The sequence below is a fragment of the Acanthopagrus latus genome, chromosome 22, assembly GCF_904848185.1.
Source record: "Acanthopagrus latus isolate v.2019 chromosome 22, fAcaLat1.1, whole genome shotgun sequence".
Lineage (NCBI taxonomy): Eukaryota > Metazoa > Chordata > Actinopteri > Spariformes > Sparidae > Acanthopagrus > Acanthopagrus latus.
In genome coordinates this window covers 8,338,993-8,352,548 of record NC_051060.1, presented here as the reverse complement: position 1 = coordinate 8,352,548, position 13,556 = coordinate 8,338,993, and the positions used below count along the sequence as shown (strand labels likewise).

General features: G+C 40.7%; 2 protein-coding genes across 2 annotated transcripts; both read right to left on the bottom strand.

The window, feature by feature from the left end:
- Positions 1-1,724: 1,724 nt before the first annotated feature.
- Positions 1,725-8,677, bottom strand: c22h1orf198 (chromosome 22 C1orf198 homolog). Its single transcript, XM_037086061.1, has 6 exons — positions 8,241-8,677; positions 7,876-7,926; positions 7,128-7,253; positions 6,881-7,048; positions 5,928-6,281; positions 1,725-4,590 (listed from the first exon to the last, which is right to left on the bottom strand). Exons 1-6 carry the CDS (start codon positions 8,544-8,546, stop codon positions 4,534-4,536), a joined length of 1,062 nt encoding a protein of 353 aa, XP_036941956.1. The 5' UTR covers positions 8,547-8,677; the 3' UTR covers positions 1,725-4,533.
- An 823-nt stretch (positions 8,678-9,500) lies between these two features.
- Positions 9,501-13,129, bottom strand: LOC119012343 (gap junction Cx32.2 protein-like). The gene is made up of 3 exons (XM_037086063.1): positions 12,995-13,129; positions 11,219-11,357; positions 9,501-10,817 (listed from the first exon to the last, which is right to left on the bottom strand). The coding sequence occupies exons 2-3, from the start codon at positions 11,345-11,347 to the stop codon at positions 10,158-10,160; spliced, it is 789 nt and encodes a 262-aa protein (XP_036941958.1). The 5' UTR covers positions 11,348-11,357; positions 12,995-13,129; the 3' UTR covers positions 9,501-10,157.
- Positions 13,130-13,556: the final 427 nt, after the last annotated feature.

Below are 13,556 nucleotides of genomic sequence, written 5' to 3'. Positions count from 1 at the left end.
GAGCAACAGAAATTAATCAGAAACTGCATTTTTTTGATAAGAAATCCTAGGAAACCATTTAAAAGTCGAGTTTAAAAAAGTTACGTTCTAGCCTCTCAAATGTGACAATGTCTTGCTTTTTCTGAGCGACATGACTTTAAAATTCAGCATTTTGGGGTATTGGACTGCAAATCAGGTGATTGCATAAGGAATTCTTGACCGGTTTCACCAAACATTTCATCAAGAGATTAACTGATAATAAATATAATTGTAAATTGCAACCCTAAACTGTCTTAATATAGAATGTTTACCACTCAGATTACACTCAACTTTTTAGTATTGTTATCCACAAGGCTGCGGAGTAAGAAATAATTTGTACATGGGTCTGCGTTTGTGTAATTATATATATATTTCTATATATATATTTAATAGGCATGGAGAGCAGACTCTCCCCCAGACTGTCCTCATTCATCATACGGTGTGTCATTAGTTGAAAAACATGTGGATTACTCATCAAATTTCCAACTGACTGCAGACCTCTCTCCTCTGTGAGACATGACTGACTCAGTATCTGTCACTATCACATCGGTATCTGAAAACGTCTGAGGAACAGTCTGCCTTGTTCGCCTGCGAGACGTAAGCTCACGCTGTTACACAGTCGCTGCCCTGTTTCTGTTTCCGCTCTTAAGTTCATTGGCGTGCAAAGATTTTCATTCACCTAAACATTTGTTGCAAAAAGTATTTGGGAGGGAACAAAGCGGCCATTCAGAGCGTGGCGGTGTTGGGTGGTGCTGCAGGGAGGCAGCAGGGCTGGACAGAGGTGCCTCAGTCCAGCCAGGGATGATGAACGCAAACATACAGTTCCTCAAAGACCAACACTGATAGATGATATATTTAGATTTAATCTGTTTGCGGCTGCTTTGCCGTTATGTGAAATGTCTTCTCTGACCAGTTGAAAGTACCAAAATTATTCACATTTAGCCCTTTAGCCTCAATGTAAACTGTTCAACATAGAGGGAATTGAATGATGACATTTGATGTATTTTTTGGCGTGGAAATGCATCTAAACTGGAATTTAAGACAATGGTGGATGCCAAAACTAAACCCATGATGATCATAAGAGAAACTGTACAACACTGGTCACAGCAGAGGTGAACCGGACCACATCAGGTCGTCAACAGAACATAACCCTCTGCTGCATATGTTGGTTTAATCCGCGTATCCCTGACCTGACTTCAGCCTTATGTTTGCCTTCACAACATACATAATGAATGAAACACAGTAATGCTCTTCTCTCATAATCACTGTAGAGCGGCTGCTTTGCACTCGAGGGAGACAGTGGAACGAGGCCGACTGGTTCTAAATCGGGCCTGTGTGTTGTTCGACCGAACAGCACAAAGTTTCCTCTGAGCACCGGACATCCTCCCCTCCTCCTTTTCGAAATGGCGACTCGGATCTGGTTGGAATTACAGCTGGAGGAATTGATGTCATGGAGCTGAGAGGGAGGTGAGGGGAATTCAAAGGAGCAGGCGAACAATCGTAATGTCAAACAGGAAGAGTTAAGTTATTACCACCTTTTCTTACATAATCAAATCAAACACTCCTGTAATGACCTCCTCTTTCCATCCCAGGAGAAATTTCAGCAGACTGTACAGACTGGCCTTGATTAATTTGGAAAATATAATTAGTGGGTGGAACCCGGACTCTCAATGTCCAAAAACCTTTGTAAGAAACAGAAGACAAGAAACGGATCTGACTTTAGTTTATTTCTTCCCAATCTGTGATCTCAAAATGCATGAGTGCAATATACTTGTATAGCATAAGGTACAATCAGCAGATAAATATAAAATTCAGTAAAATAGTACTCTAGTCATGTAAACTGGATTTTAAATCTATGACACAAGTGGTACAAATCACTACACGCCTGCCTGTTGACCTAAAACACAGCGTTTAAGTGCGTCTTACAGACACTAGCTTTGCTCAGCACTAGTTTGTGGTCAAAGGTGACAGTCGGGGTGGTGAGCGAGTGTTGGCAAGAAGCTAAATCCATACAGGACATCTGTAACAGGTTCACACGGCAGCCTGGCCACACAGTCCATGAGTTTTCCATGACTGAGTCAGAGCACTTCTCCCTTGTCAATGTCAGAGAGGACGACGGCCTGGTTTCCACTTTCTGAAAACCAGCATCAGACTCTGTGAATGTGTGAAACTTGGAAAATACATTCTGTTATATTCCTTTGAAGTGATGCAATGGTGAAAACTCCATGATATCCCAGGAGTTCCATAACCAGTAGGAACATTTGTCTGTAGTAAATGCACTATGTGGGCCGAGACTGCAGCACTGAGAACTACTTAAGCTCTACAACTCTTAGGTTTCTAGAAATATATGCTGTAGGTATGTATAAATAAAAGCACAACAGAGAGCAAAATCTTCATGACAAAATAATAAAACAGAAAAATAAAGGATTAGTGTTTTGCACAGATGAACATTTGACATGCTTATGGTACAGAAGATATCCTCGCTTGCTAGATTTAGGGTCTAAAATGCATGTGAGGGAAGCCAAGTCACCATTGCTGTGCATTCACAAAACAAACAGCATGATCAGCAGGTTACAAGGAATTGGCAGCCACAACTTTTCTTATTCTTTATTCTAACTGCCAGTTAGAATGTGCTTTTATGTACCGTGGCTCTTAATATCGAGTTTAAAATGGGTTAGAGGAATGTAACAGCTAGTAAACTTTTCCACCACCTTATAAACCTTCATACGAAGTGGAGCAGCTGCAGCCATTTCAAGGGTTATTGATTAGCTCTTGAGTCATTTTATTGGTTTCCTGGATAGCAGCGTTGACAAAACACCGAACCATTATGGGAGAAAATACCAAACCAGGTGACTTCCTGATTTGCCAAATCAAGTCAAAGTAGGCCCGCCACATATGCCTCATTTACACCTGTCACATCCAAGTGTGTCATATCACCAATCAGTGCTAAATTAACTTTTCTGACCACCGGACAAATTGTTGGAAATTGCTTTTCATTAGTTTTGGCTGGTGAGGAATGCAATCTACCAGCCTTTTAAAAAAATGTTTAATTCCAACATGTGTGGTGTGAATTTTGAGCCCTGTCCACAACATCCAGGTGTTATGTAATGTACCTTCATTTACACCACTGTTTTCCCCAAACTACGTGCCTATCAGGGTAAGTCCCACTGCAGCTCAGAGGAGGGTGTTAAAGCAGCTGCAGCTGATTGTGAACATCTGCACTGCAGCAATTTGGTTACATAAGTAACAACTAGAAAGCTATCTGATGAACATCTTGCTAAATGCATTTTAAACAGCAATTGATTTTGATGCCTTCCGAACCACATTTCTTGGTTGCTGATGCATTTAGATTTTGGTACATTTGACAGCTATTTGTTGCACCCAAACTGCCTGCACTGACTTAGGTGCAGTCCACATGTACATGGGTTTATTTGAACAATAACAATTGAGGGAAATGCTAATTTCTATCAAAACATTGTATACAGTTGTTTTTGTCTCTTTCCTGTCAGCGTATGTTCAATGTCCGATCTTTTCTCTTTAAACATAGAGGACATGTCATCCTTTCTATTATGTCAAAATGAAAAACTCCATATATCACAACTAGGGTTGCAGCAGTATACTGTTTTAGAGGTACACCAGGGTGTGAAAAATGACGCTTATCGTATCATGCACACTTGCTTATCTATGATATTAAATCATACGGTACAAGTGTTGTCAATCAATTATATAAATAAAATTACATTTACCGGTATATCAACTGGGGAGACTAGAACAGGGTAATAAAACCATCAACAACAAAAGAAAAACCTTTATTTGTATTCCTTTAGAGGGCCATGGTAACTGATAACAACATTAATAATAATTGTGTCTCATTTACTGCAAAACCATGATACTTTCCTGAGATGGTTATCGTACCGTTACATTCTCATACTGCTGCAACTCTAATCGTAACACGTGCTCAGAGTTCACATTTGGCAGTAAAGCTACTCCAGTAAGAACTGATTAGGATGTGAACTTGGATGTCTGCGTCGTTTCCAAAAATCTTCACTCTGGAAGGACTTTCAAAAAGGTCCATTTTCAGTGCACTTAAACACAATGTATGTGTGTATACAAGGCCAATACGCATGGAATACATGAATAACCAGTGTACATGTGGACTGGGACAGAATTGTGTAACCTTTAAACCAAGCTGATCGCAGTGAGAATGCACAGTCAGGGTGAGCGCACACAATCTGTGAGCTTCAGTCCTTTGGTGTTTGGCAAGATATTAAAGGGCTGCAACCCTACTCAGGAAGGGAGCTTTTCTAGTGTGGGGGGGGGAACACCAGCACACAGGCAGTGAGATAATGTCTTAGCAAGCCACCGAAGATAATTAAGAGAACAAAATGTGGTCATTTTAAATACTGGTGTTTGTTAAATCTAGATGTGGATGTCTGTAGTCATGGCAGTGTGGTCCTTCTTCAGAGTGATGATGAGAATGATTCATTCAGAGCGGTGGCTGGCCTCTGCTGTGGTTTACCAGTTGTCCAAGAAGTCAAATCCAGTCTTCAGGATGTTGCTGCTCGTGTTGAACTGAGGGGTTGAAGACACAGGGAGACAGAGTTCAGTACATTGTTTTGTTGCAACTTTCATCTCATTTCTGTATTTGTCTTTTTTGCTGATTAAATCACTCTTTTAAATCTCTAAATGTTTCAACCCCCCCCCCCCCCCGTCACTGACTTGTCCTGTTAGGGTGATTTCACAGCTAGCCGGCTTAGTTTGGTTTGTTTAGGCTGGTGTGAAAGCTGTGAATCAAACTCTGGTGCAGACTAAACACTCAGACAGAGACTTGAGAGGTTGGTCTGGCTCTGCCCAGGATTGACTGTGCTGCTGTTCTTTTGTGGGATGAAAGCAAAACAGACCAACCACAGGGCTTCTGGGATTTTAGCAGGGGTTCAAAAACTTAACTCCACTCAAATCCTCCTTCTGAATGAAGACATGTCGAAGAATATGTGTTAGTGAGACAAAAAAACATGTTTGAACTAGGGATGCATGCTATGTATTTTTCCCAGATGCTGACAACTAATAATTACATGCTTTTCACGTCCCGGTACCGATAAGATGACCAATGGTTTTCAGGTTTTTGTATTTTAAAAAACAGTTCCGAACCTGTAGTTTTTGCACACCTGAAGGCAGGACAAGATTAAGTAAGCAAATATTAATGATTTCATATTCTATAGATCTGATGAGTATTGTTGTATTAAAACTCAGATCAGGAAAAAAATACTCCACAGATTGATCAACAATGAAAAAAAATGTTGTTAGTTGTGGCCCTAAACATAAAATGTAGTTTTTGCTGTTGCTGTGCTTTCACTCTCCAAGACTGCAGACCTTGCAAGGAGGGCCCGGTGTGCACATAAGTCAGGGCTGCAGCCAGTACTTTGGTCAGATCTCCACCTCTGCCATTTGTTTCCATTCCTTTGTTTTTACAGCACAACACCCACACAGCATATTTTCACTCACCCACTCCTTACACTACAGATTTTACAGCTTCAGTTTACCCTTTTTGTTGCAGTTTAAGAGCCGGACGGTAACAGCATTAAGTGAACGGGAAAACTTAAGCAAAAGTCATTTTTTTCCTTTGCCTGGACCAAATGAACTGAACCGCAGATTTAAAAACAACCGTTAGAACGTTTGGACTGAGTCAAGAACCAACAACCAACCACTGTTGGATTAAGCCTAATAAATAATAATAAATGTTGATTTTAAGGGTGGTACATTTCTGGCCACATACTGATATCACAGCAGGGATAATCCTTTCATTTTCTCTGTAGATAAATGCAACGTAAATTTGGCTTTAAATCCAAAACTTCTGCATCTGACAATATCCTAAGCAAAGCTTGTCCTGCAAGTTCTGTTTCCAAACTCACCTGGGCAAAGGTCGGGCTAGTTTGCGAATCGTCCTCCCCTCTTTTCTCTTTCTCCACACTGGTGGGTTTGTGCGAAGGTTTGGACAATGAGCTGGAGGAGTACATTTCATCCAGGGTGTTGCTGACCGATGGCAGGGTGCTCTGAGACCGCTCCCAGCCTGCAACTGACGAGGACACACTGACAGGTGGGGCTGGGTTTGGTGAAATGGAGAGGGATGCCTGTGTCGCACTAACAGCAGCAGCGACAGGGGGGTGGGGGGCGGGCGGTTTGGGTGCTCGCTGCTTGGTGGACCTGGCAGGAGGCGGAGGGTGGGGGTCGGCCACCTCAGGCTCCTTGGGGGTGACAGAGGTCTCCTATAAGAAAATGACATCAATATGACATTTATACAAGATTTTTTTATATCATACGCTTGTTTTAGATAACCTAGAGAAAATTTTCTCTAGGTTATCTATGTTGATTTTTTGAAAGTGTTCAGAGACAGATGTCACACAGAGAAATTGTCAACATTTCCTTTAGGTTTCTTGCATGTGGATGGCAAACTAAGTAGGTGGTTGATGAGGCTATAAAACGCAAAATCACAGCAACAACAAATGTGCAAGAAAGTAAAGAAAGGACAGCAAAGTAGAGCAATCAGAAACCATCTAGTCATCATTGTTGTTTTCTCTGATTGCACATTGGCTGCATTCACCATCTGCTACCCCGACACTTGTGCTGGCTTCACAGATGCCAGTTATCTCCGCTTTGGGCTTGATTCTATTTAAGGATACAGCTCGATAAGACAAGTGACAAGTGTTGGAAAGAAAGATGCTTTCCATCTGTTGTTTGTTAGAAAATATAGAGACCACAAATGTGACACTTGTGCCAAAATACATTTTTTTAAAAAAGGGCAGCTGTAACTTCAATTGAAAACAGCCCTGGATACTAAGTAACAGTGGCAGATTTCAGGGCTTACCTGTCGGAGGTAGGATGGGAGGGATTTCTCTCCTTTCTCGAGGGATTTGATCTGGCTGGGGGTTAGGGACTGGAAGTCTGCTTGCTCTCCCTCAAGCCTGGACCTCTCAGCGCTGATCTTCCAGAAAGATGATTCTTCTTCTGGCCTGCGCCCCTCGCTGACAGACACCTTTACAAAACACAATGACACATTTCATTTACAACTCCAAAGACAAATGAAAAGAACTGCAGTAGGCTCCTTTTCTTACCTTGGTTCCTGGTGTACTCTTGCTGAGCTGGCTGGTATGAGGAGCCTTTATAGCCTTTGAGTCTGCCTGCGAGGTTGAGATTCCCTGGTCTGCAGGGCCTGATGTCAAGCTGAAATCCAGCTGGCTCTTAAAGAGGGAGCAAAATGTATATTTAATGACCCACAAGTCCATTAGGGCAAGGAATTCTATCATGCACTTGCATAAAACTTTCCTTGCAACATATACAAAGGTCTGACACAATAGTTATTTTGTTAATGTATCACACCTATCTTTTTCACACTCCAATTCCAATGACTGAATAATACAAATTACACGCCCAGTGCTCTTTGAAAGGGTGTACTCGCACTGTTGTTGGAGTATCATTAAAGCGGTGACATTAAATCCTGACAAAAACTAAAACTGACAATAATAAAAATGTGTCGCAGTTATTTCAGGCATAAAAATGTCCTTTTTATAATTCCTAAAGTGGAATAAATAGTCCATTTTGATCATCAAGTCATCAGCAAAAACCTGTCAGACACTGCCTGGTTCTTAGATGGAGGGATTTAGGGAATACTTGGGGTTTCAGATTATTGACAGGCTCAATAAACAACGTGAAGATCCCACAATGAGCTCTGAGAACGCACTGTTTTTTTTTTAACACAACAAGATTCATTACTAAACGTTATCAACACAATACTAGACAATGAAAAAGTAAAATCCAAATTTATAAGTCCAGATTCTTAACAGAGTCAATAAAAATTCATACCTTTGTTTCCCATGAGAAGGGGGCTGAGTGCTCATCTTGCCAGGTGATATCCTAAACAGAAACACAGAGTAGTATTTCAGTATTGAAAACAATTTATTTTAACTTAGTCTACGACTGAGTGCCTATTATAAGTCTAACTTTAAGTCCACGTTTGTCTATTTATATTTTTTACTCCTTATGGTTGCGACTAAAATCACACATTCACTTGTAGCTAGCTTACGTGTCAGGTAGTCGGTGACGTTTGACAACATATTTAGCCGGCTACGTGGCTAGTTAGCAACCACAACAACACACACAGGCTGCTCTGACCTCCAAAATACACCCACTAAGCTAACTAACATCAGTTAAAACGTGCTATTAAGTACCTCGTCTCCGAAATGAACAATCTTCTGTCCCGTCTGAATGAGCAGTTTAGGGTAACAGACCACTTCATCGCGTTCAACTCTGTGCATAGCGTATCGGGCTCGGATGTGGGGGTCCATCATCCCGTTGTCGATGGCGCTGTCCTGCTCTTCGGGCGTCATTTTCTCCCAGGAAGGGCCGTGCTTGGCTTTGATTTTCTCCCTCTCCTGCATTATCTTCTTCGCCATGGAGTTGATGGAGGAGAAGTATTCGAACTTCTTTTCCTCCATCCTGTGAGCGTCGAGCCCCGCCATGGTCGCGGCGGCCATCTTTAGCTGTTACCAGCTGTTGTTATTGTCCGGAGGGCGGAGGAGGAAAAGGAAGCTGGTGTTCGTCGCTGTGCGGGCGGTGGGCGGGGCGGCTGACGAGCCGACACGGACGTTCCGCTGTGTGCGTTACTGGCGCCATCTTGTGGTCCGTCCCAACAGCGTCACCGTCAATAACCTGGGCTGCTGTCCATCAAAATACAACTATACCACATTTTTGGGCTAAAGGTTCGATTTATTAGTGACCTCAGCACCCTACCGTTTAATTCGTGGTTTAACTTAATAAGGTCACATTCGACATGATCGTCCATTATGATGACAAATGATTTAATCTTGTTTAATGATGAGCCCTAAAACCCGGAAATGAGGGACATATTTGCACTTCCGGTACCCTCGTTTTAGAGTCAATGAGTTTTTTTTAATGGGTGTTTGATTAAATGGCTGGAATATTGGTCTGTGATTACCACCAGCCAACGATGTTTGCACGATTTGTTCTTCGACATAAATTACATCATTCATTGTCCCACCATTGAATTATAAAGTGCTTACTGTGTGTGTCTTAAACACAGCAGCTGCTAACAATCGGCTAAATGAGACTACAGAAAGTGTAATGGACATTTAAAGACATCATGCAGACCAACTCTGACTTTACAACTTGTTGATCGATCAGTTTATAGAAAAACATGTACATACTATTATATATTTGTTGTAAAACACTTAGTGGTAGTGATGTTCAAAGTGGTGAAGTCACATTCCGCTGCTGGTAATGGGGATGATGAGATTAGTGAGATTAAACCATAAAGTAGCCATTTTGCCATTTCAGTACTATACCAGTGGGGTTTGTCAAAAATTGTATAAATGTTTTCCCGTATCTCAGTTACCCATAAAAAAAATATAACCATAAAGAAAAAAATGGTAATGTGATGACAGTGATAATGAAACAATAATTGAGATATGTTTGGAAATGTTTGAACATATTTTAATAGCATATTTACTTAAATAATTTATTTTTTCATTGAAATCAATTACAAACATGATGTACATAGTCATATTGAAATAAGAAACCTGAAAAAAAAAACAAACAAATAATTTGTCATTGAAGTATTTACATTTCTAAAAATGGCTTTTAGCCGATGCAACAGAGACACAGAGGCATTTGCAGTCAAGTGAAATTATATGGTCAGGTCCCCCATGTACTCAGAGACCACAGAGTGCAGATGTTAACAAGCACAATGACCAAAGTACCAATATTAAAAGGTGGCTTGTAGTTGTTAGTGCAAAACAAGACAGAAAGCAAGAGACAAAATATGACCACAAAAACATACTTTTGTCAAAAAGTAAAGTTTGCTTTAGCAATCCTGTGCAAAACATTGTATTATCCTTGTGCATTTTTAATATTAAAATCTTTATGAACAATCATAAATATTCTACTGATACTTTTCCCAATTACATGAATTTTTAAGCATCACATCAATAAATAACTCTTGAGTAGTTTTACACACCAGGGCCATGATCTCTTGCTGATTTAGCCTCATGAGTCAATTTTTTTTCCCCTCACCTTTCTTGTTGACTGTGAATGTTTTCGTTTAGCATGTTGGATCTAAATAGCATTTTTCAAGCTGTGCTGTGACTTGCATCATGGAGGCTAAGCTTCTCATTTTTCATCTGACTGTCACCATTTAAACGAGGGTAAATGGCGATGGCGGAAGCTGGCACTGTTTTAGATTTTCGCCGGGATGAGCGGGAGCACAGCAAGTAGAAGATCTCTGCTACGTTGAGAAAGAGAGAGATGCAGGACACCACGAGCATGAAGAGGATGAAGATGGTCTTCTCCGTGGGCCGAGACATGTAGCACTCGACAGTGAAGGGACAGGGGACTCGGGAGCAGACGACCAGCGGGTCCATGATGAACCCATACAGATAATACTGCCCCACAATGAACGCTATCTCCAGCAGGATTCTGAAAAATATGGAGGTCATGTAGGTTCCCAGCAGGTTGCCTTTAATCTGGACGTGGCCTTTATCATCACTGTACTTGGGACTTTTGACAACTGTGCTTCCAGAGTGCTTCTGCATGTATTCTCTCAACTTGTTTTCTTTGTGGATGACATGCATGACGTGACCGAGGTAGATCAGTGTTGGTGTGGAGACGAAGATGATCTGGAGGACCCAGAATCGAATGTGTGAGATTGGGAAGGCGTGGTCGTAGCACACGTTCTTGCAACCAGGTTGTTTGGTGTTACAAATCATGTTCGACTGTTCATCACCCCATACCTGCAATGAGATGACATTAAAATGATTAGATATACGTGTAGCAAATGGACAACAGTGGCAAGTTACTTTCTGTGCAAAAAGAGCCATTTTATTTAGCTTTATTAGTACAAATCTTCCAGCCCCCAGCACTGGACTTATTATGGATAGCTTCAAAACAAATGATCAAAAATCAATACAGCAGACATCGGCTTTTTTATTCCATGCATTCTTTGTCCTTTTCAAAACCTGCAGCCATCGAACTGAATCCAGTTTTTACAGCGACTGAAGCTCAGGGGCTGTTTACCTCCATTATGGCCACCAGGGGCGGTTATTTCACCTAGAAGCCTTTTTTTGTGTCCGAAAGGTAATACAGATATTCAACAGTTATGTGAAATGTTACAAAAAACAGGATGTATGTAAACCTTGTCCGCTCCAGCTCCAAGAATCATGATCCTGAAGATAAAAAGAACACTGAGCCAGACCTTCCCGATGACAGAGGAGTGAGACTGGACCTTGTCCAGTAGAGAGGACAGAAAACCCCACTCTCCCATGGTCTCAGATCTGATGAGGAAAAGGACAAAAGACAACAAAATAAATAGATATTAGTTGTAAATGCATTATGATTGCCCAAATAAATTGTGATCACGCAGATGTCTACAAACTGAAGGATGACGGTCAGATGGAGACAGGGGAGAAGACTCAGTCTTGTTTCTCATCTCATATTTTATATAATACACAATTTCATCCATCCATTGTCTGTAGCTGCTTATTCTTTTCAGAGACATTGGGGGTCTGGAGCCGATCCCAGCTGACATTGGGCGAGGGGCGGGCACCCTGGATAAGATGCCAGTTCATCACAGGGCCGACATATAGGGGCAAACAACCATTCACGCTCATGTTCACACCTGAGGACAATTTAAAGATACCGATTGCCCAAACTTTTACACAGACCAAACTCTGCACAGAAAGGCCCTGCTCCAGCCACGTCTCAAACCCAGGACCTTCTTGCTGTGGGGCACCCTATATATAATTTCAGTTTTTAACTAATACAGACGGACCCCCACAACTTCAAACAGTCTAATATAGCAACTGCTCAATCAACCACGAAACAGTTGCAGGAAAATAATGTATAATCAGTGACCCACAGTAATTGAATGTGACTAAGTACATTTGTAAATTATTTTATTAGCAGTTGGACCGAACAACACTGTTTCCAATGATCAGGACAATTCTGAATGTGGGCTCTGATAAGTCTGATAAGAAAAAGAGTATACGGTGTGAACATCCATGTCGATATTGTGTATAATTGACCTTTTTTTGTATTTTTGATCCAAAAGTAGCAGTAAGTAATATTGAAGTATAGATATATATAATATTAAAGTATTGATATTAATATTTTAACACAGTATCTTACTTTGACTCAAGTATGACTTCTTGTTCCTCTTAACACTGGTTACCCTCTATGATTTGCAAAATGGTCTTCTGATTTTTTGGCAGATCATGAAATAGTTTCTAAATAACTAGTAATATTTTATTGTCCATATTAAGTATATTTTAAATCATTCTGATTATTGATTACCAGGAATTGTAGAAAAACGTCATCATCAGCAACTGTAGAAAGTCTGTTTTGGTGCAGAGATACTATCACATGTAAAACCTCCTGATTTACAGCACCGTAACGAATGTTTGGAAAGTAAAGACTGTGTCGTAAAATTACAGAACAAAGACTTATCTCAAGACTGATCTCACTACATGTGACTGGATATAATGATAGGACAGGAATTTCTCTTGCACAGATGTTTCTAATCCAGGCACGTTTGAATTGCTGTGTAAATATACATTTGTGTGTGTACACAGTGAATGCTCACTAATGACTAAATTATTGACTTTATCTAGTCAATGTTGAAAGAAACATTGGAGCAAGTTAACAATGCCAAGAGTTTAGAATAATTGTGGAAAAAAGTAGATAATATAAATTATATAGTATAGTACAACAGTATAATATATTTGTCTGCATCTTCAACATGTGTACAACACTCTGTCAAGGTAGGAATATATGCCTACATAAAATTATGGTTGCGTGAATCATATTTCAAAAGTAACACAACGAAATTTAAGTTTGAATTCATGAAATCTGATCTATTGTGCCGGGAAACATGACCAACAATTAAAAGAAATACAATAATTGTAGACCTTACCTTTGAATTTAAAGGACCTCTGTGCAGACAAACAGACCAGCCACCGAGCGTGCTGCTGACTGAGAGGGAGGCAAGTGCAAATCTAACCTGTCTACAGCACCTTGAACTTTAGATCAGATGAAATTGTGCAACAGTTTGAGCTGTCACGTTGTCATGACATCTGGAAATGATCACTCACTCAGGTGGACACATTTTGGCTCAGCATTGACAAGATTGTACTGGTAAATGATTGGCAGCGCTATTAACCAAATTCTTGAGCTCAGGGTTTTCTGTGCAGCTATTAAATGCCATTGATTATTATCATTTGGGGATCGATGTTATGTAAGAGTAACATCACATAAACCAACACAAAAATGGGAATAAACCCCCAAATGCACTCCTGTGGCTTTTTGTATTTCAAGAGCTTTCTCATGTATCAACAAAGCGAGTGTTTTTGTGAAAGAAGCGCAGAGTCAGCGACTAACCCACCAGCACCTGGACAGAGTAACGCAATCCAGTGCAATAACCCTGCGACGAGAACTACGTGAGGACTGAACCGTCAGTGTGCCTCAACAAAAAGTTT

Bases quoted from the DNA above. Each gene is read 5' to 3' on its own strand.
- c22h1orf198 (XM_037086061.1), bottom strand. From the start codon at position 8,546: ATGGCCGCCGCGACCATGGCGGGGCTCGACGCTCACAGGATGGAGGAA. The intron at 7,254-7,875 runs GTATGAATTTTT...TCCCTCTTTAAG, and splicing joins CCTTCTCATGGGAAACAAAG to AGCCAGCTGGATTTCAGCTT. The intron at 4,591-5,927 runs GTGAGTTTGGAA...TCAACCCCTCAG, and splicing joins CTAGCCCGACCTTTGCCCAG to TTCAACACGAGCAGCAACAT.
- LOC119012343 (XM_037086063.1), bottom strand. From the start codon at position 11,347: ATGGGAGAGTGGGGTTTTCTGTCCTCTCTACTGGACAAGGTCCAGTCT. The intron at 10,818-11,218 runs GTTTACATACAT...ATCTCATTGCAG, and splicing joins TTGGAGCTGGAGCGGACAAG to GTATGGGGTGATGAACAGTC.